Source organism: Tachyglossus aculeatus, chromosome Y4, assembly GCF_015852505.1.
Source record: "Tachyglossus aculeatus isolate mTacAcu1 chromosome Y4, mTacAcu1.pri, whole genome shotgun sequence".
Taxonomy (NCBI): domain Eukaryota; kingdom Metazoa; phylum Chordata; class Mammalia; order Monotremata; family Tachyglossidae; genus Tachyglossus; species Tachyglossus aculeatus.
The window spans coordinates 6,070,088-6,090,503 of record NC_052096.1 but is presented as its reverse complement, the minus strand read 5'-3'; the positions used below and the strand labels follow the sequence as shown (position 1 = coordinate 6,090,503).

At 47.5% G+C, this 20,416-nt stretch overlaps 1 protein-coding gene across 1 annotated transcript in view; it reads left to right on the top strand.

Moving 5' to 3' along the window:
• ARHGEF11 (Rho guanine nucleotide exchange factor 11) overlaps positions 1-20,416 on the top strand; it is a 67,715-nt gene that overhangs the window by 2,931 nt on the left and 44,368 nt on the right. Inside the window, exons 2-3 of the mRNA XM_038768255.1 lie at positions 15,310-15,503; positions 18,476-18,525. Coding sequence (XP_038624183.1) covers positions 15,310-15,503; positions 18,476-18,525 — 244 coding nt within the window. The remainder of the gene's footprint in view (positions 1-15,309; positions 15,504-18,475; positions 18,526-20,416) is intronic.

Below are 20,416 nucleotides of genomic sequence, written 5' to 3'. Positions count from 1 at the left end.
ATCGCCTTATAACCTCCCCAGCGCTTAGAACAGTGCTTTGCACATAATAAGCGCTCAAAAATGCCATTATTATTATTATTATTATGGTTTTTGTCAAGCTCCTACTCTGTGCCAGGCACTGTTTTAAGCGCTGGGGTAGATAATAATGATAATAGTATTAGTATAGTATTGAGAAGCAGTGTGGCTCAGTGGAAAGAGCCCGGGCTTTGGAGTCAGAGGTCATGGGTTCAAATCCCAGCTCCACCAATTGTCAGCTGGGTGACTTTGGGCAAGTCACTTCACTTCTCTGGGCCTCAGTTCCCTCATCTGTCAAATGGCAATGGAGACTGTGAGCCCCGCGGGGGACAACCTAATCCCCTTGTATCTCCCCAGTGCTTAGTACAGTGCCTGGCATATAGTAAGTGCTTAACAAATACCATCATTATTATGATTATTCTCCTGAATTAGATGCCAGCGGGGACTCTGAGTTGGAGACCCCCCTTGGCTTTGGGACGGAGCCGGATATTCCGGGGCCTCGCTGTTCTCTGCCTGTCGGAGGGTGGGGAACGTGTCCGTTCCTTGTTGGATTGTTCTCTCCCAAGCGCTCAGTACAGTGCTGGGCACACGGAAAGCGCTCCATAAATACGGTCGACTGATTAACGGGGGGGACGGGATGGGCGCCGCAGTGGGGAGCGGGGAAACTGAGGCCCGGAACAGGGCACGGGGGAGCCTGAACCTCCAGAGAAGCAGCGTGTTTCAGTGGTGAGAGCCTGGGCTTGGGAGTCAGAGGTTGTGGGTTCTAATCCCGGCTCCGCCGCTTGTCAGCTGGGTGACTTTGGGCGAGTCGCTTCACTTCTCTGGGCCTCAGTTCCCTCATCTGGAAAATGGGGATGAAGACTGGGAGCCCCCCGTGGGACAACCTGATGACCTTGTATCCCCCCTAGCGCTTAGAACAGTGCTTGGCACATAGTAAGCGCTTAACAAATGCCATCATCATTATTATTATTATTAAGGCCGCCCTCATCCCGAGCGCGGTGTGTGTGCTTGCAGTGTCTTGTGGGTAAGGAGACCTTTTAGGCAAGGGGAAGACTGGGGATGATGATAATGATGGTATTTGTTAAGCGCTTACTATGTGCAAAGCACTGTTCTAAGCACTGGGGAGGTTACAAGGTGATCAGGTTGTCCCACAGGGAGCTCACAGTTTTCATCCCCATTTTACAGATGGGGTCACTGAGGCACAGGATGATAATAATAATGATCATGATGGTATTTGTTAAGCGCTTACTATGTGCCGGGCACCGTACTAAGCGCTGGGGGAGATACACTTGACAAGCAGTGAAGTCGGGAGTAGAACCCATGACCAGATAATGAGCAGCTATCATTATGTCCATATAATGACCCATGTCCCAGATACAATATTATATTATTATTATACAATAATAATAATAATGGCATTTATTAAGCGCTTACTATGTGCAAAGCACTGTTCTAAGCACTGGGGGGGATACAGTGGTCCCACAGGGGGCTCCCAGTCTTCATCCCCGTTTTCCAGATGAGGTCACTGAGGCCCAGAGAAGTGAAGTGACTTGCCCAAAGTCACCCAGCTGACAAGTGGCAGAGGCGGAATTTGAACCCGTGACCTCCGACTCCAAAGCCTGGGCTCTTTCCACTGAGCCATGGGCACGGCATTCCGTGGGTTTACGGTTTTAACCCCCATTTGGGGGGGTGTTTGCCCCATAGCCCATTCTAGCCTATTCTAGGGACCGTCTCTGTCTGTCGCCAACTTGTACTTCCCAAGTGCTTAGTACAGTGCTCTGCACACAGTAAGCGCTCAATAAATACGATTGAATGAATGAATGAATAATAATAATAATAATGATGGTATTTGTTAAGCGCTTACTACCCCCTCCTAGACTGTGAGCCCACTGTTGGGTAGGGACCGTCTCTATATGTCGCCAACTTGGACTTCCCAAGTGCTTAGTCCAGTGCTCTGCACACAGTAAGCGCTCAATAAATACGATTGAATGAATGAATGAATAATAATAATAATAATGATGGTATTTGTTAAGCGCTTACTACCCCCTTCTAGACTGTGAGCCCACTGTTGGGTAGGGACCGTCTCTATACGTTGCCAACTTGTACTTCCCAAGTGCTTAGTCCAGTGCTCTGCACACAGTAAACGCTCAATAAATACGATTGATTGATTGATTGCAAAGCACTATTCTAAGAGCTGGATTTGACAGATGAGGTAACGGAGGCCCGGAGAAGCCAAGTGACTTGTCCAAGGTCACCCAGCGGACAGGTGGCAGAGCGGGATTAGAACCCATGACCTTCTGATGGCTGGGAGGGAGCTGGGCCCTCAGGGGCCCGGGCTTCTTTGGAAACCCGTGCCCGTCTCCGGAGGCTACTGGGATCTTAACGACGGCAATAATAATTCCTTGGCACCGGGCACTTCTTGCCCCCTGAGGGGCAGGGCGGCCGTGTGCGTAATTACCCCCTCGGTGGAGCAGGGAGGGGAAACTGAGTCAGGGCGGGGGCCGTGGCCCGGTTAGTAGCATCCACCCGCGGAACCCCAATCCCCCCGAGCCCCTCCTTGGCCCTCCGTCCTGTCAGCCTCTCTCAGGTAGCTCCCATTTTGGGTGAGCTGGGATAATAATAATAATAATAATAATAATAATAATGGCATTTATTAAGCGCTTACTATGTGCAAAGCACTGCTCTAAGCGCTGGGGGATACAAGGTGATCAGGTTGTCCCACGTGGGGCTCACAGTCTTAATCCCATTTGACAGATGAGGGAACTGAGGCACAGAGAAGTTGAGTGGCTTGCCCAAGGCCCCACAGCTGACAGGTGGCGGAGCCGGGATTCGACTATATAATGATATAATAATATAATAATGATAATGTTGGCGTTTGTTAAGCGCTTACTACGTGCCAAGCACTGTTCTAAGCGCCGGGAGGGATGCAAGGTGATCAGGTTGGCCCACGTGGGACTCACAGTCCTCATCCCCATTTTCAATCAATCAATCAATCAATCAATCGTATTTATTGAACGCTTACTGTGTGCAGAGCACTGGACTAAGCGCTTGGGAAGTCCAAGGTGGCAACATAGAGAGACGGTCCCTACCCAACAGCGGGTTCACAGTCTGGAAGGGGGAGACAGAGAACAAAACCGAACATGTTAACAAAATAAAATAAATAGAATAGATAAGTACAAGTAAAATAAATAAATAAATAGAGTAATAAATTCATACAAACATAGATCCGTATATCCAGGTGCTGTGGGGAAGGGAAGGGGGTAAGGCCGGGGGGATGGAGAGGGAAAGAGGGGGCTGAGTGTGGGAAGGCCTCCTGGAGGAGGTGAGCTCTCAATAGGGCCTTGAAGGGAGGAGTAATAAATATGTACAAACGTATATATACAGCAGAGCCGGAATTCGAACCCGTGACCTCTGACTCTAAAGCCCGTGCTCTTTCCGCCGAGCCACGCTGCTTCATTTTCCAGGTGAGGTCACTGAGGCTCAGAGAAGTGAAGTGACTTGCCCAAGGTCACGCAGCAGACAGGTGGCGGGGCTGGGATTTGAACCCATGACCTCTGACTCCCAAGCCCGGGCCCTTTCCACCGAGCCACGCTGCCACTTGTCAGCTGTGTGACTTGGGGCAAGTCACTTCACTTCTCTAGGCTTCAGTTCCCTCATCTGTACAATGGGGATGAAGACTGGGAGCCCCCCGTCGGGACAACCTGATCACCTTCTATCTCCCCCAGCGCTTAGAACAGTGCTTGGCACATAGTAAGCGCTTAACAAATACCATCATTATTATTATGATGATGATGATTACTGTGTGCAGAGCACTGTACTAAGCGCTTGGAAAGTACAGTTCGGCAACAACAGAGACAATCCCTACTCAACAACGGGCTCACAGTCTAGAATTACAGTCTTTTAGACTGTGAGCCCACTGTTGGGTAGGGACTGTCTCTGTATGTTGCCAACTTGTACTTCCCAAGCGCTTAGTACAGTGCTCTGCACACAGTAAGCGCTCAATAAATACGATTGATGATTGACGATGATGATGATAATTAATGTGTCCTAACCCCTCCCTCCCCCCAGGAGGATGATGGTTCCTCCCCTGTGTTATGATTATTATATTATGCTCTCCCAAGCGCTTAGTACAGTGCTCTGCACACATTAAGCGCTCCATAAATATAGTTAAATGAATGCGTCCTATTTTCTCCCTAATAATAGTAATATGTTGCCAACTTGTACTTCCCAAGCGCTTAATACAGTGCTCTGCCCACAGTAAGCGCTCAATAAATACGATTGAATGAATGAATGAATATTGATGGCATTTATTAAGCGCTTACTATGTGCCAAGCACTGTTCTAAGCGCTGGGGAGGTTACAAGGAGGTCAGGTTGTCCCACGGGGGAGAAGCAGCGTGGCTCAGTGGAAAGGGCCCGGGCTTTGGAGTCAGAGGTCATGGGTTCAAATTCTGGCTCCGCCAACTGTCAGCTGTGTGACTTTGGGCAAGTCACTTCGCTCCTCTGTGCCTCAGTTACCTCATCTGTAAAATGGGGATTAAAACTGTGAGCCCCCCCATGGGACAACCTGATCACCTTGTAACCTCAGCGCTTAGAACAGTGCTTTGCACATAGTAAGCGCTTAACAAATACCATTATAAAATAAAATCCCCATTTTCCAGATGAGGGAACTGAGCACAGGGAAGCGGAGTGACTTGCACAAAGTCACCCAGCTGACAATTGGCAGAGCCGGAATTCGAACCCATGACCCCTGACTCCCAAGCCCGGGCTCTTTCCACTGAGCCACGCTGCTTCTCTCCCCCAGGGATGACGATGGTTCCTCCCCTGTGTTGCGATTATTATATCATCCTCTCCCAAGCGCTTAGTACAGTGCTCTGCACACAATAAGCGCGCCATAAATACGGTTAAATGAACGTCGTCGTCCCCAGGATGATGAGAAGCAGCGTGGCTCGGTGGCAAGAGCCCAGGCTTGGGAGTCAGAGGTCACGGGTTCAAATCCCGGCTCCGCTGCTTGTCAGCTGTGTGACTTTGTACAAGTCACTTTGCTTCTCTGGGCCTCAGTTCCCTCATCTGTCAAACGGGGTTGAAGGCTGTGAGCCCCCCGTGGGCCAACCTGAATGAATGCAAATGAATGAATGAATGAATAATATAATAATCATCATCATCAATCGTATTTATTGAGCGCTTACTGTGTGCAGAGCTCTGTACTAAGCGCTTGGGAAGTACAAGTTGGCAACATATAGAGACAGTGCCTACCCAACAGTGGGCTCACAGTCTAAAAGGGGGAGACAGAGAACAAAACCAAACATACTAACAAAATAAAATAAAATATATAGTACTTATAATAATATAAGTAAGTGCTTAACAAATGCCATCATTATTATTATTGTTATTCTCCGGGCCTCAGTTCCCTCATCTGTCAAATGGGGATGAAGACTGTGAGCCCCGCGTGGGCCAACCTGATCACCTTGTATCAATCCTAATGCTTAGTACAGTGCTTGGCACGTAGTAAGCGCTTAACAAATAGCATCGTTATTATCATGGCGGTTTCTTCCATGTCCCTCCTGTCCTCCCTTCCTCGGGAAATTGGCTTTTTTTCCTTTCCCGGAAGCGGGAGTGAAAGCGAAATCGGTGAACCGGGGGTGAAGGGTGAGTGTGGGGATTCTGGGGTGGGATTCGGAATCCCAATGACCTCGTATCTCCCCCAGCGCTTTTAACAGTGCTGGGCACATAGTAAGTGCTTAATAAGCGCCATCATTATCATAATGATATCACTTATAATAATATAATAATATATAAGTGCTTATTATACTTATAATAATATGTGTGTCCCCCCCCTTCTAGACTGTGAGCCCACTGTTGGGTAGGGACCGTCACTATATGTTGCCAACTTGGACTTCCCAAGCGCTTAGTCCAGTGCTGTGCACACGGTAAGCGCTCAATAAATGCAATTGAATGAATGAATAATATAATATATATAATATATAGTACTCATGATAATATAAGTAAGTGCTTAACAAATGCCATCATTATTATTATTATTCTCCGGGCCTCAGTTCCCTCATCTGTCAAATGGGGATGAAAACTGTGAGCCCCGCGTGGGCCAACCTGATCACCTTGTATCGATCCTAATGCTTAGTACAGCGCTCGGCACGTAGTAAGCGCTTAACAAATAGCATCGGTATTATCATGGTGGTTTCTTCCATGTCCTTCCTGTCCTCCCTTCCTTGGGAAATTGGCTTTTTTTCCTTTCCCGGAAGCGGGAGCAAAAGCGAAATCGGTGAACCGGGGGTGAAGGGTGAGTGTGGGGATTCTGGGGTGGGATTCGGAATCCCAATGACCTCATATTCATTCTATCGTATTTACTGAGCGCTTACTGTGTGCAGAGCACTGTACCAAGCGCTTGGGAAGGACAGTTCAGCAACAAAGAGAGACCCTCCCTGCCCACAGTGGGCTCACAGTCTAGAAGCAGGGAGACAGCAACAGTGCTGGGCACATAGTAAGTGCTTAATAAGCGCCATCATTATCATAATAATATCACTTATAATAATATAAGTAAGCACTTAAATGCCATCATTATTGTTATTATTATCCATCTCCCCATCTGTAAAATGGCAAAACATGTAACAGGCACCATTCATTCATTCAGTCGTATTTATTGAGTGCTTATTGCGTGCAGAGTACTGTACTAAGCGCTTGGGAAGGACAATTCAGCAACAAAGAGAGACCATCCCCGCCCACAGCGGGCTCACAGTCTAGAAGGGGGGAGACATTCATTCATTCAATCGTATTTATTGAGCACTTATTGTGTGCAGAGCACTGTACTAAGCGCTTGGGAAGGACAATTCAGCAACAAAGAGAGACCCTCCCTGCCCACAGCGGGCTCACGGTCTAGAAGCGGGGAGACAGACAGCAACAGTGCTGGGCACATAGTAAGCGCTTAATAAGCGCCATCATTATCATAATAATATCACTTATAAGAATATAAGTAAGCGCTTAACAAATGCCATCATTATTATTATTATTATTAATCTCCCCATCTGTAAAATGGCAAAACATGTAACAGGCACCATTCATTCATTCAGTCGTATTTATTGAGCGCTTACTGTGTGCAGAGCACTGTACCAAGCGCTTGGGAAGGACAATTCAGCAACAAAGAGAGACCCTCCCTGCCCACAGCGGGCTCACGGTCTAGAAGCGGGGAGACAGACAGCAACAGTGCTGGGCACATAGTAAGCGCTTAATAAGCGCCATCATTATCATAATAATATCACTTATAATAATATAAGTAAGCGCTTAAATGCCATCATTATTGTTATTATTATCCATCTCCCCATCTGTAAAATGGCAAAACATGTAACAGGCACCATTCATTCATTCAATCGTATTTATTGAGTGCTTATTGCGTGCAGAGTACTGTACTAAGCGCTTGGGAAGGACAATTCAGCAACAAAGAGAGACCCTCCCCGCCCACAGCGGGCTCACAGTCTAGAAGGGGGGAGACAGACAGCAACAGTGCTGGGCACATAGTAAGCGCTTAATAAGCGCCATCATTATCATCATAATATCTCTTATAATAATAGAAGTAAGTGCTTAACAAATGCCATCATTATTATTATTATTATTATTATTCTCCGGGCCTCAGTTCCCTCATCTGTCAAATGGGGATGAAGACTGTGAGCCCCCCGTGGGACAACCTGATCACCTTGTATCCCCCCCAGCGCTTAGTACAGTGCTTGTATTGGCCTTGTAAATCACCCAGGAGGCCTCTACCCACCCCCTTTCCCGTCCTCTGCCCTGCAGCTGGAGGGATTCAAGCAGCCCAGAGGAAGGAAGGAGGGACAGAGGGAAGGGAGGGAGGAAACCGTCCATCCGGCCGGCCTGGCCTCGGTTTCCCCGCCCCCCAAGGCTTCTCCATAGGGAAGCAACGTGGCTTAGTGGAAAGAGCCCGGGCTTGGGTGTCCGAGGACATGGGTTCGAATCCCTGTGAGCCCCCCCGTGGGACAACCTGATCACCTTGTAACCTCCCCAGCGCTTAGAACAGTGCTTGCCACATAAGTAAGCGCTTAATAAATGCCATTATTATTATTATTTAAGGTCACACAGAGCATATGCCCTCCATCCCCCCCATCTTACCTCCTTCCCTTCCCCACAGCACCTGTATATATGTCTATATGTTTGTACATATTTATTACTCTATTTATTTATTTTACTTGTACATATCTATTCTATTTATTTTATTTTGTTAGCATGTTTGGTTTTGTTCTCTGTCTCCCCCTTTTAGACTGTGAGCCCACGGTTGGGTAGGGACTGTCTCTAGATGTTGCCCATTTGGACTTCCCAAGCGCTTAGTACAGTGCTCTGCACATAGTAAGCGCTCAATAAATACAATTGATGATGATGATATGCTAGCTAGGCACATCTTTTCCACAGTTTGAAATAGGAATCCTGAAATCTTCCCCTCGCTTTCAACAAGTAGGAATAATGAGAATTTCACAAACTACCTGTGGATCTTTGTTCCAAAGAACCTCCGATAGAACTGTCCTCTCTGAAATGGGAGGGGAATACCGGGAGAGCCGTGGAAAAGTCAACGTCTTCGGGAAAGAACCTTTGAAATTCCGATTCTTTAATTCAGCACCACAGTCAGAAGACCCCCTCCCACCAACACCTGTATATATGTGTATATAAGCGCTTCTCAAGCGCTTAGTCCAGTGCTCTGCACACAGTAAGCGCTCAATAAATACGATTGATTGATTGAGGGGGCTCAGCCTGGGGCAAGCCCTTACTGCGTGTCAAGCACTGTTCTAAGGATTGGGGTAGATACAAAATAATAATAATAATAATAATAATATTACTATATTTATTTATTCCTTTTACTTGTACATATTCTTTTTTTTTTTATTTTGTTAATATGTTTTGTTTTGTTGTCTGTCTCCCCCTTCTAGACTGTGAGCCCGCTGTTGGGTAGGGACCATCTCTAGATGTTGCCAATGTGTCCTTCCCAAGTGCTTAGTGCAGTGCTGTGCACGCAGTAAGCGCTCAATAAATGCGATTGATTGAATGAATGAATATGCCTATATGTTTGTACGTATTTATTACTCTATTTATTTTACTTGTACATATTCTATTTATTTTATTTTGTTAATATGTTTTGTTTTGTTGTCTGTCTCCCCCTTCTAGCCTGTGAGCCCGCTGTTGGGTAGGGACTGTCTCTAGATGTTGCCAGCCTGTCCTTCCCAAGCGCTTAGTCCAGTGCTGTGCACACAGTAAGCGCTCAATAAATACGATTGAATGAATGAATGAATATGCCTATATGTTTGTACGTATTTATTACTCTATTTTACTTGTACATATTCTATTTATTTATTTTATTTTGTTAATATGTTTTGTTTTGTTCTCTGTCTCCCCCTTCTAGACTGTGAGCCCGCTGCTGGGTAGGGACCGTCTCTAGATGTTGCCAACTTGGACTTCTCAAGCGCGTAGTACAGTGCTCTGCACACAGTAAGCACTCAATAAATACGATTGATTAATTTGCGAAGCGCTTACTAGGTGCCGAGCACTGTTCTAAGCGCTGGAGGGAGATACAACAACAATAATAATAATAATAATAATAATAATAATGGCATTTGTTAAGCGCTTACTATATGCAAAGCACTGTTCTAAGCGCTGGGGGGGATACAAGGTGATCAGGTGGTCCCACACGGGGCTCACAATCTTAATCCCCATTTTCCAGAGGAGGTCACTGAGGCTCAGAGAAGTGAAGTGACTTGCCCAAGATCACACAGCAGACATGTGGCATCAATAAATACGATTGATTGATGTGGCAGAGCCGGGATTCGAACCCATGGCCTCTGGCTCCCAAGCCCGGGCTCTTTCCACTGAGCCACGAGGTGATCAGGTTGTCCCACGTGGGGCTCACGGTCTTCATCCCCATTTTACAGATGAGGGAACTGAGGCCCAGAGAAGTGACTTGCCCAAGATTGCACAGCTAAGTGGCGGAGCTGGGATTCGAACCCACGACCTCTGACTCCCAAGCCCGCGCTCTTTCCACTGAGCCACGCTGCTTCCCCTGTGGCGTGCTTACTGTGTGCAGAGCACTGTACTGAGCGCTTGGGAGAGTACGGTACGACAGAGTTGGACATGTTCACTACCCGCCATTCATTCATTCGGTCGTATTTATTGGGCGCTTACTGTGTGCAGAGCACTGTACTAAGCGTTCGGGAGAGGGCAGTCTGACCAACACAATGAGCTAACGGTGGTCAATGATATTTATTGAGTGCTCTCGTTAGGAAGAACACCATTCTAAATGCCTGCTCTCCCCCCACGAAAAAAGCTTCCCGATTTGTGCCTCGGTTTCCCCACCTGTAAAATGGATTGCGCACCCCCCCCATTCCTTCCTGGGTACCAAGACTGAGCTCACCCCGGGGCCCCATCTCTGCCCTTGGACCTGTGACCTTTGGATATTTGATAATCGCCCCACCCCACAGCCCCTTCTGTACATATCTATAAATTATATAGTTCAAATTACTTATTTGTTCATATTCATTCATTCATTCCTTCAATCGTATTTATTGAGCGCTTTCTGTGTGCAGAGCACTGGACTAAGTGCTTGGGATGTACAAGTTGGGAACACATAGAGACGGTCCCTGTGTTCCCCTCTAGACTGTAAGCTCGTTAGGGGCAGGGAACACGTCTCCTAATTCTGCTGTACGGGACTCACCCCGGCGCTTAGGACAGTGCTTGGCGCGTAGTAAATGCTCGAAAAATTCCGTCCATCGATTAATTGGAAAGGGGAGAGGGTGGGGAGGGGGCTTGGGCTTGCGGCTGGTCGGGGGTGAAGCCCAGGAGGCTGGGGAGAATAATAATAAATAATAATTTTGGTATTTGTTAAGCGCCTACTATGTGCCAAGCACTGTTCTAAGCGCTGGGGGAGATACAAGGTCATCAGGTGGTCCCCCGTGGGGCTCACAGTTTTCATCCCCATTTTCCAGAGGAGGTCACTGAGGCCCAGAGAAGTGAAGTGACTTTCATTCAGTCGTATTTATTGAGCGCTTACCGTGTGCAGGGCACTGGACTAAGCGCTTAAGTGGCAGAGCTGGGATTAGAACCCACAACCTCTGACTCCCAAGCCCGGGCTCTTTCCACTGAGCCACGGGGATGGAAAAAGCCCGGACTTGGGAGTGAGAGGTCATGGGTTCAAATCCCGGCTCCGCCACTCGTCAGCTGTGTGACTTTGGGCAAGTCACTTCACTTCTCTGCGCCTCAGTGACCTCATCTGGAAAATGGGGATGAAGACTGTGAGCCCCACGTGGGACAACCCGATCACCTTGTGTCCCCCTCAGCGCTTAGAACAGTGCTTGGCCCAGAGTAAGCGCTTAACAAATACTACCGTTATTTATTTAGAGAAGCAGCGTGGCTCAGTGGAAAAGAACACGAGCTTTGGAGTCCGAGGTCATGGGTTCAAATCCTACCTCCGCCACTCGTCGCCTTTGTGACTGTGGTCAAGTCACTTCACTTATCCGTGCCTCAGTTACCTCATCTGTAAAATGGAGGATGAAGACTGTGAACCCCCGTGGGACCACCTGATCACCTTGTAACATCCCCAGCGCTCAGAACAGTGCTTAGCCCATAGTAAGCGCTTAATAAGCGCCATCACTATTATGATTATGAGGGTGGGATTCGGGTCAGGGCCGGGTTGATGTTGGTTGAGAGGGTGGGTGGGGTGGCACTCATTTGATGGGATTTATTGGGCGCTTACTGGAGTGGCTGGAGCGCTGTACTGAGCGTTTGTACTAAGCGAATACGACAGAGTCGGTAGATGCTGGTTTGCCCAAGGGTGACAGACATCCCTCTCTGGGTGGGGCGACAAATTTGCCCCATCAATCAATCAATCGTATTTATTGAGCGCTTACTGTGTGCAGAGCACTGTACTAAGCGCTTGGGAAGTCCAAGTTGGCAACATATAGAGACAGTCCCTACCCAACAGTGGGCTCACAGTCTAAAAGATGGGGGAGGAGAGTGTGGGGAGGGGGCAAGCGGGCCTCTCCCTCAAAGCATGCTGGGATTTGTAGTCCGCAGGACGAAGGGGCTACTGAGCGCTTGCTTTTCCGCCCCACTTGAGGCCTGGGCCTTTTTTGGGATCCCTTTTTTGGGATCCCTTTTTTGGAAGCCCTCCGGCGGGACGGGAAGCGTCCTCTCCCGCCTCGTCCATCGCACCCGGACCCCGGGCCGGAGGGGAGGCCTGTTGCCGTGGAGACAGAATCCAGAGCCGGGGCTCTAGGCCCGACGCCCTAACGCCTGAGCCCGGCCACATGGAGAAGGAGTTAGGTTCCCTCGCCGCCCCCTTCCCTTCCGCACCTCCCTCGGCCCCCCGAATCCGAACCCCCCAAGTGCTTAGTACAGTGCTCTGCACACAGTAAGCTCTCAATAAATACGATTGATGATGAATCCCCCCGCCAGTGCTCCCTGGGAAAAGGGGGGCCTCACCCCCTTGCCCGTTCCCTTCTCTCCCTCCACTCTCAGGGTCCTCCTGCCCGGAACTTGGGGTCGTCCCAGCCTCCGGGGTCCCCTCGTCCCAGGCGAACCCGATTCCTGCCCCAACTGCCAGGCGGCCCTGGCTCGGACGCTTGTCATTCATTCAGTCGTACTTATTGAGCGCTTACTGTGTGCAGAGCACTGGACTAAGCGCTTGGGAAGTCCAAGTTGGCAACATCTAGAGACGGTCCCTACCCCACAGTGGGCTCACAGTCTAGAGGCGGGAGGCTTTTCCCGCCTCTCCCGACGGCAGGTGGGAAGTGAAACTTGTCCCTGTGGACCGACAGGGAGGATTTAGGCCTTGGCTCGATTTGGTTTCTCAAGGAGGACGGACCGGGTGGGAACCTGGAGTTGTCGGGCGGCGGAGGAGTAATAATAATAATAATAATAATAATGATGGCATCTATTAAGCGCTTACTATGTGCAAAGCACTATTCTAAGCGCTGGAGAGGTTACAAGGTGATCAGGTTGTCCCACGGGGGGCTCCCGGTCTTCATCCCCATTTTACGGATGGGGTCACTGAGGCCCAGAGGAGTGAAGTGACTTGCCCAAAGTCACACAGCTGACAGCTGGTGGAGCCGGGATTTGAACCCCTGACCTCTGACTCCAAAGCCCGGGCTCTTTCCACTGAGCCGCGCTGCTTCCCCGCGCAGGCCGCGGAGGGGGACGGTCTGGCCCGGATGGGCCGTTCACCCCCATCCCCGGGCTCCCCGAAAAGGCCGGGCCCAGGAGCGGGAGCCGTGGCCAGGGTTAGAGATGATGATGATAATAATAATAATAATAATAATGATAGAATTAATTAAGCGCTTACCACGTGCAAAGCACTGTTCTAACCGCTGGGGAGGTTACAAGGTAATGAGGTTGTCCCATGGGGGGCTCACAGTCTTAATCCCCATTTTCCAGATGAGGGAACTGAGGCCCAGAGAAGTGAAGTGACTTGCCCAAAGTCACACAGCTGACAAGTGGCAGAGCCGGGATTTGAACCCATGACCTCTGACTCCAAAACCCGGGCTCTTTCCACTGAGCCATGCTGCTTCTCTAGTTGTCAGCTGAGTGGCTTTGGGTGAGTCACTTCTCTGGGCCTCAGTGCCCTCATCTGTCAAATGGGGATGGAGACTGGGACCCCCCCGTGGAACAACCTGATCCCCCCCCAGCGCTTAGAACAGTGCTTTGCACATAGTAAGCGCTTAACAAATGCCATTATTATTATTATAAAGCAGCATGGCCTAGTGGTTAGAGCCTGGTTCCCATCCCGGCTCCGCCGCTCGTCTGCTGTGTGACCTCGGGCAAGTCGCTTCACTTCTCTGCGCCTCAGTTATCTGTCGAGCGGGGATGAAGACTGTGAGCCCCGTGTGGGACCGCCTGATTACCTTGTAATAATAATAATGATGGCATTTATTAAGCGCTTACTATGTTCAAAGCACTATTCTAAGCGCTGGGGAGGTTACAAGGTGATCAGGCGGTCCCACGAGGGGCTCACAGTATTAATCCCCATTTTCAGATGAGCTCACTGAAAAGTGACTGGCCCAAAGTCACCCAGATGACATTTGGCGGAGCCGGGATTGGAACCCATGACCTCTGACTCCAAAGTCCGTGTTCTTTCCGCTGAGCCACGCTGCTTCTCTCAAGCGCTTACTGTGTGCCAAGCACTGTTCTAAGCGCTGAGGAGGATACAAGGCGATCAGGTTGTCCCTCGGGGGGCTCCCAGTCGTCATCCCCATTTTCCAGATGAGGTCACTGAGGCCCAGAGAAGTGAAGTGACTTGTCCAGAGTCACCCAGCTGACACAACTCACGCTCCGCGAGTTGCCTCACCTTGACCACCCTCCCCTGGTGTCATCCTCCCCACTCTGGGGTCCGCGGGGAATCCGGGGTGCGGGGGTCGAGGCCGCCCCCGGAGCAGGGGGTGGATAGGATTATTATTATTATATATAGTAATATATTATATATTATATTATATATTATATTATATAATAGTATATATAATACAATATTATAATACTATATATTATAATATATATTGTATATAGTAATAATGATAGCATCTGTTAAGCGCTTACTATGTGCAAAGCACCATTCTAAGTGCTGGGGAGGTTACACGGTGATCAGGTTGTCCCTCGGGGAGCTCACAGTCTTCATCCCCATTTTCCAGATGAGGGAACTGAGGCCCAGAGAAGTGAAGTGACTTGCCCAAAGTCACCCAGCTGAAGCATCTCACGCTCCGCGCGTTGCCTCATGTTGACCCCTCTCCCCTGGTTTCGTCCTCCCCGCTCCGGGGTCCGCGGGGAATCTGGGGTGGGGGGTCGAGGCCGCCCCCGGAATCGGGCAGGGGGTGGGTAGGAATATTATTGTTATTATTATTATTATTATATAGTAATATAATAATACACAATATATTATATCTATGTAATATTGTATATTATTATATATAATATAATATTGTACTATTATATATTATGATATATGTTATATATAGTAATGTATAATAATAATGATAGCATCTATTAAGTGCTTACTATGTGCAAAGCACCATTCTAAGCACCGGGGAGGTTACACGGTGATCAGGTTGTCCCTCAGGGAGCTCGCAGTCTTCATCCCCGTTTTCCAGACGAGGTCACTGAGGCCCAGAGAAGCGAAGCGACTTGCCCAGAGTCACCCAGCTGGCAGTCGGCGCAGCCGGGATTTGAACCCACGACCCCGGCCTCCAAAGCCCGGGCCCTTTCCACCGAGCCCGACCGGCCGGTCTGCTCGTGTCTCCCTCCAGGTTAAGCGGCCTGTCGTCCCTCAGCGAGCCGACCACCCGCGACGGCGGGCCCCCCGCCCCGCAGCGGCTGCCGACCACCCCGGCCGAGACCCCGGGGTTGGTCCAGCGCTGCGTCGTCGTCCAGCGGGATCAGCACGGCTTCGGCTTCACGGTCAGCGGAGACCGCGTCGTCCTGGTGCAGTCGGTCCGGCCTGGTGAGCGGCCCGCGGCGGGCGCGGGGCGGCCCTGGGGGTCCCGGGGACCTGGGTTCCAATCCCCGCTGATCAATCAATCAATCAATCAATCAATCAATCAATCGTATTTATTGAGCGCTTACTGTGTGCAGAGCACTGCACCAAGCGCTTGGGAAGTCCAAGTTGGCCACATCTAGAGACGGTCCCTACCCAACGGCGGGCTCACGGTCTAGAAGGGGGAGACAGAGAGAACGTATTAACAAAATAAAATAAATAGAATAGTAAATATGTGCAAGTAAAATAAATTCATTCATTCATTCATTCATTCATTCAATTGTATTTATTAAGCGCTTACTCTGTGCAGAGCACTGCACCAAGCTCTTGGGGAGTCCAAGTTGGCAACATCTAGAGACGGTCCCTACCCGACAGTGGGCTCACAGTCTAGAAGGGGGAGACAGACAAAACGTATTAAAATAAAATAAATAGAATAGTAAATATGTACAAGTAAAATAAATTCATTCATTCATTCATTGTCGTATTTATTGAGCGCCTACCGTGTGCAGAGCACTGCACCAAGCACCTGGGAAGTCCAAGTTGGCAACATCTAGAGACGGTCCCTACCCGACAGTGGGCTCACAGTCTAGAAGGGGGAGACAGACAAAACGTATTAACAAAATAAATAGAATAGTAAATATGTACAAGTAAAATAAATTCATTCATTCATTCAATCGTATTTATTGAGCGCTGACTGTGTGCAGAGCACTGCACCAAGCGCTTGGGAAGTCCAAGTTGGCAACATCTAGAGACGGGCCCTACCCGACAGTGGGCTCACAGTCTAGAAGGGGGAGACAGACAAAACGTATTAACAAAATAAATAGAATAGTAAATATGTACAAGTAAAATAAATTCATTCATTCATTCATTGTCGTATTTATTGAGTGCTGACTGTGTGCAGAGCACTGTACCAAGCGCTTGGGAAGTCCAAGTTGGCAACATCTAGAGACGGGCCCTACCCGACAGTGGGCTCACAGTCTAGAAGGGGGAGACAGACAAAACGTATTAACAAAATAAATAGAATAGTAAATATGTACAAGTAAAATAAATTCATTCATTCATTCATTGTCGTATTTATTGAGCGCCTACCGTGTGCAGAGCACTGGACTAAGCGCTTGGGAAGTCCAAGTTGGCAACCTCTAGAGACGGTCCCTACCCGACAGCGGGCTCACAGTCTAGAAGGGGGAGACAGACAAAACGTATTAACAAAATGAAATAAATAGAATAGTAAATATGTACAAGTAAAATAAATTCATTCATTCATTCATTGTCGTATTTATTGAGCGCCTACCGTGTGCAGAGCACTGCACCAAGCGCTTGGGAAGTCCAAGTTGGCAACATCTAGAGACAGTCCCTACCCAACAGAGGGCTCACAGTCTAGAAGGGGGAGACAGACAAAACGTATTAACAAAATAAAACAAATAGAATAGTAAATATGTACAAGTAAAATAAATTCATTCATTCATTCATTCAATCGTATTTATTGAGCACTTACTGTGTGCAGAGCACTGGACTAAGCGCTTGGGAAGTCCAAGTTGGCAACATCTAGAGACGGTCCCTACCCGACACTGGGCTCACAGTCTAGAAAGGGGAGACGGACAAAACGTATTAACAAAATAAATAGAATAGTAAATGTGTACAAGTAAAATAAATTCATTCATTCATTCATTCAATCGTATTTATTGAGCACCTACCGTGTGCAGGGCACTGCACCAAGCGCTTGGGAAGTCCAAGTTGGCAACATCTAGAGATATCTCTAGATATCTCTATATATTATTATATAATAATATATCATAATTATATTATATAGAGATTATTATTTTATTATATCTATATAATAATAAAAATATAATTATGATATTTATTAATTATCTAGAGATATCTAGAGATAACTGTAGTTTTTGTTATTATTATTATATAATAATTATTATAGTAATAATAATAATAATGGCATTTATTAAGCGCTTACTACGTTCTAAGCGCTGGGGAGGTTAGAGAAGCAGCGTGGCTCAGTGGAAAGAGCCCGGGCTTTGGAGTCAGAAGGTGGGTTCAAATCCTGGCTCCGCCACTTAATAATAATAATAATAATAATAATAATAATGACAGCATTTATTAAGCGCTTACTACGTTCTAAGCGCTGGGGAGGTTAGAGAAGCAGCGTGGCTCAGTGGAAAGAGCCCGGGCTTTGGAGTCAGAAGATGGGTTCAAATCCCGGCTCTGCCACTTATAAAAATAATAATTGGGTAGGGACTGTCTCTATATGTTGCCAACTTGTACTTCCCAAGCGCCTAGTCCAGTGCTCTGCACACAGTAAGCGCTCAATAAGTATGATTGATTGATTGATTGACTGGGGAGGTTAGAGAAGCAGCGTGGCTGAGTGGAAAGAGCCCGGGCTTTGGAGTCAGAGGTCATGGGTTCAAACTCCGGCTCTGCCAATTGTCAGCTGGGTGACTTTGGCCAAGTCACTTCACTTCTCTGGACCTCAGTTCCCTCATCTGGAAAATGGGGATTAAGACTGTGAACCCGCTGTGGGGCAACCTGATCACCTCATAACTCCCCAGTGCTTAGAACAGTGCTTTGCACATAGTAAGCGCTTAATAAATGCCATCATCATTATTATTATTATTCCAATCCCAGCTCCGCCAATTGTCAGCTGTGTGACTTTGGGCAAGTCACTTCTCTGGGCCTCAGTGACCTCACCTGTAAAATGGGGATTAAGATTCATCCCCAATGGGGATGAAGGGGATTAAGACTGTGAGCTCCATGTGGGACAACCTGATCACTTTGTAACCTCCCCAGTGCTTAGAACAGTGCTTGGCACATAGTAAGCGCTTAATAAATGCCATTATTATTATTATTATTACAAGTTGGCAACAGATAGAGACGGGCCCTACCCATCATACCAGGCTGACCATGCCCTTCTCTGGGCTGTGTTTCAGGAGGGGCGGCCTTGAAGGCTGGTGTGAAGGAGGGAGACAGAATCATCAAAGTGAGTTTCGAGGCCCCCCCCCCCCCCCCCCCCCGTTGTCTCTCTTTCTGTTTCTGTGTCTCCATCCCCGCCCCGTCTCCCTCGCCGTCTCTCTCTCTCCGTGTCTCTCCCCGTCCCAGGGACCGGGGCCAACCCGACTGACTCGGAGCCACCCCAGCGCTTAATACAGAGCGTAACGCATAGTACGTGCTCCCTGCTGTGTGGCTTTGGGCAAGTCACTTCACTTCTCTGTGCCTCGGTTACCTCGTCTGTAAAATGGGGATTGACTTGTGAGCCCCACGTGGGACAACCTGACTACCTTGTATCCCCCCCCCCAGCGCTTAGAACAGTGCTTCGCACATAGTAAGCGCTTAACAAATACCATAAGAAAGAAAATTATTGGACGAAACAGCATGGCTCGGCGGAAAGAGCCCGGGCTTTGGAGTCAGAGGTCATGGGTTCAAATCCCGGCTCCGCCACTTGTCGTCTGGGTGACTTTGGGCAAGTCACTTCACTTCTCTGGGCCTCAGTGACCTCATCTGGAAAATGGGGATTAAGACTGTGAGCCCCCAGTGGGACAACCTGATCACCTTGTGACTTCCCCAGCGCTTAGAACAGTGCTTTGCATATAGTAAGCGCTTAATAAATGCCATCGTTATTATTAGTATTATCATTAGTAGCAGTGTTATTAATAAGGATAATAATTGCACTGTTCCTGGGTCTCTCCCTCATAGTAAGTGCTTAATAAATACTTGTATTGTTATTCATAATAATGGTATTTGTTGAGCATTTACTATGTGCCAAGCACTGTTCAAACCGCTGGGGAGATACAAGGTGATCAGCTTGTCCCACGGGGGGCTCCCAGTCTTCATCCCCATTTTCCAGATGAGGGAACTGAGGCCCGGAGAAGTGAAGTGACTTGCCCAAAGTCACACAGCCGATAAGTGGCGGAGCCGGAATTAGAACCCATGACCTCTGACTCCCAAGCCTGGGCTCTATCCACTGAGCCACGCTGCTTCAATAATAATCATAATAATAATTATTAATAATAATAATTGCACTGTCCCACTGGATCTCTCCTTCATAGTAAATGCTTAATAACTACTATTATTATTATTATTAATAATAATTTCACTGTCCCACTGTCCCTGGGGATCACTCCCTCAAAGTAAGTGCTTAATAAATATTGTTACTATTATTACTATTGATAATAATAATAACAATTTCACTGTCCCACTGTTCCTGGGGGGTCCCTTCCTCATAGTAAGTGCTTAATAAACATTATAATTACTATTAATAATAATAATAATAATAATAATAATAATAATAATTTCACTGTCCCTGGGGGTCCCTCCCTCATAGTAAGTGCTTAATAAATACTGTTATTATTGATAATAGTAATAATAATAATGATAATTTCACTGTCCCACTGACCCTGGGGGGGGTCTCTCCCTTATAGTAAGTGCTTAATACATACTATTATTATTATTATAAATAATAATGATAATATTAATAATGGTAATTTCACTGTCCCACTGTCCCTGGGGGTCTCTCCCTCATAGTAAGTGCTTAATAAATACTATTATCATCAATAATAATAATAATGATGATGATGATGATGATAATAATTAATAATAATTTCACTGTCCCTAGGGGTCTCTCCCTCATAGTAAGTGCTTATAAATATTATTGTCATTAATAATAATGACAATAATAATAAATAATAATTTAGCTGTTCCTCTTTCTCTGGGGGATCTTTCTCTCATAGTAAGTACTTAATAAATACTATTATCATTAATAATCATCATAATAATAATGACAATGATAATAAATAATAATTTCACTACCCCACTGTCTCTGCGGGTCTTTACCTCATAGTAAGTGCGTAATAAATACTATTATCATTAATAAT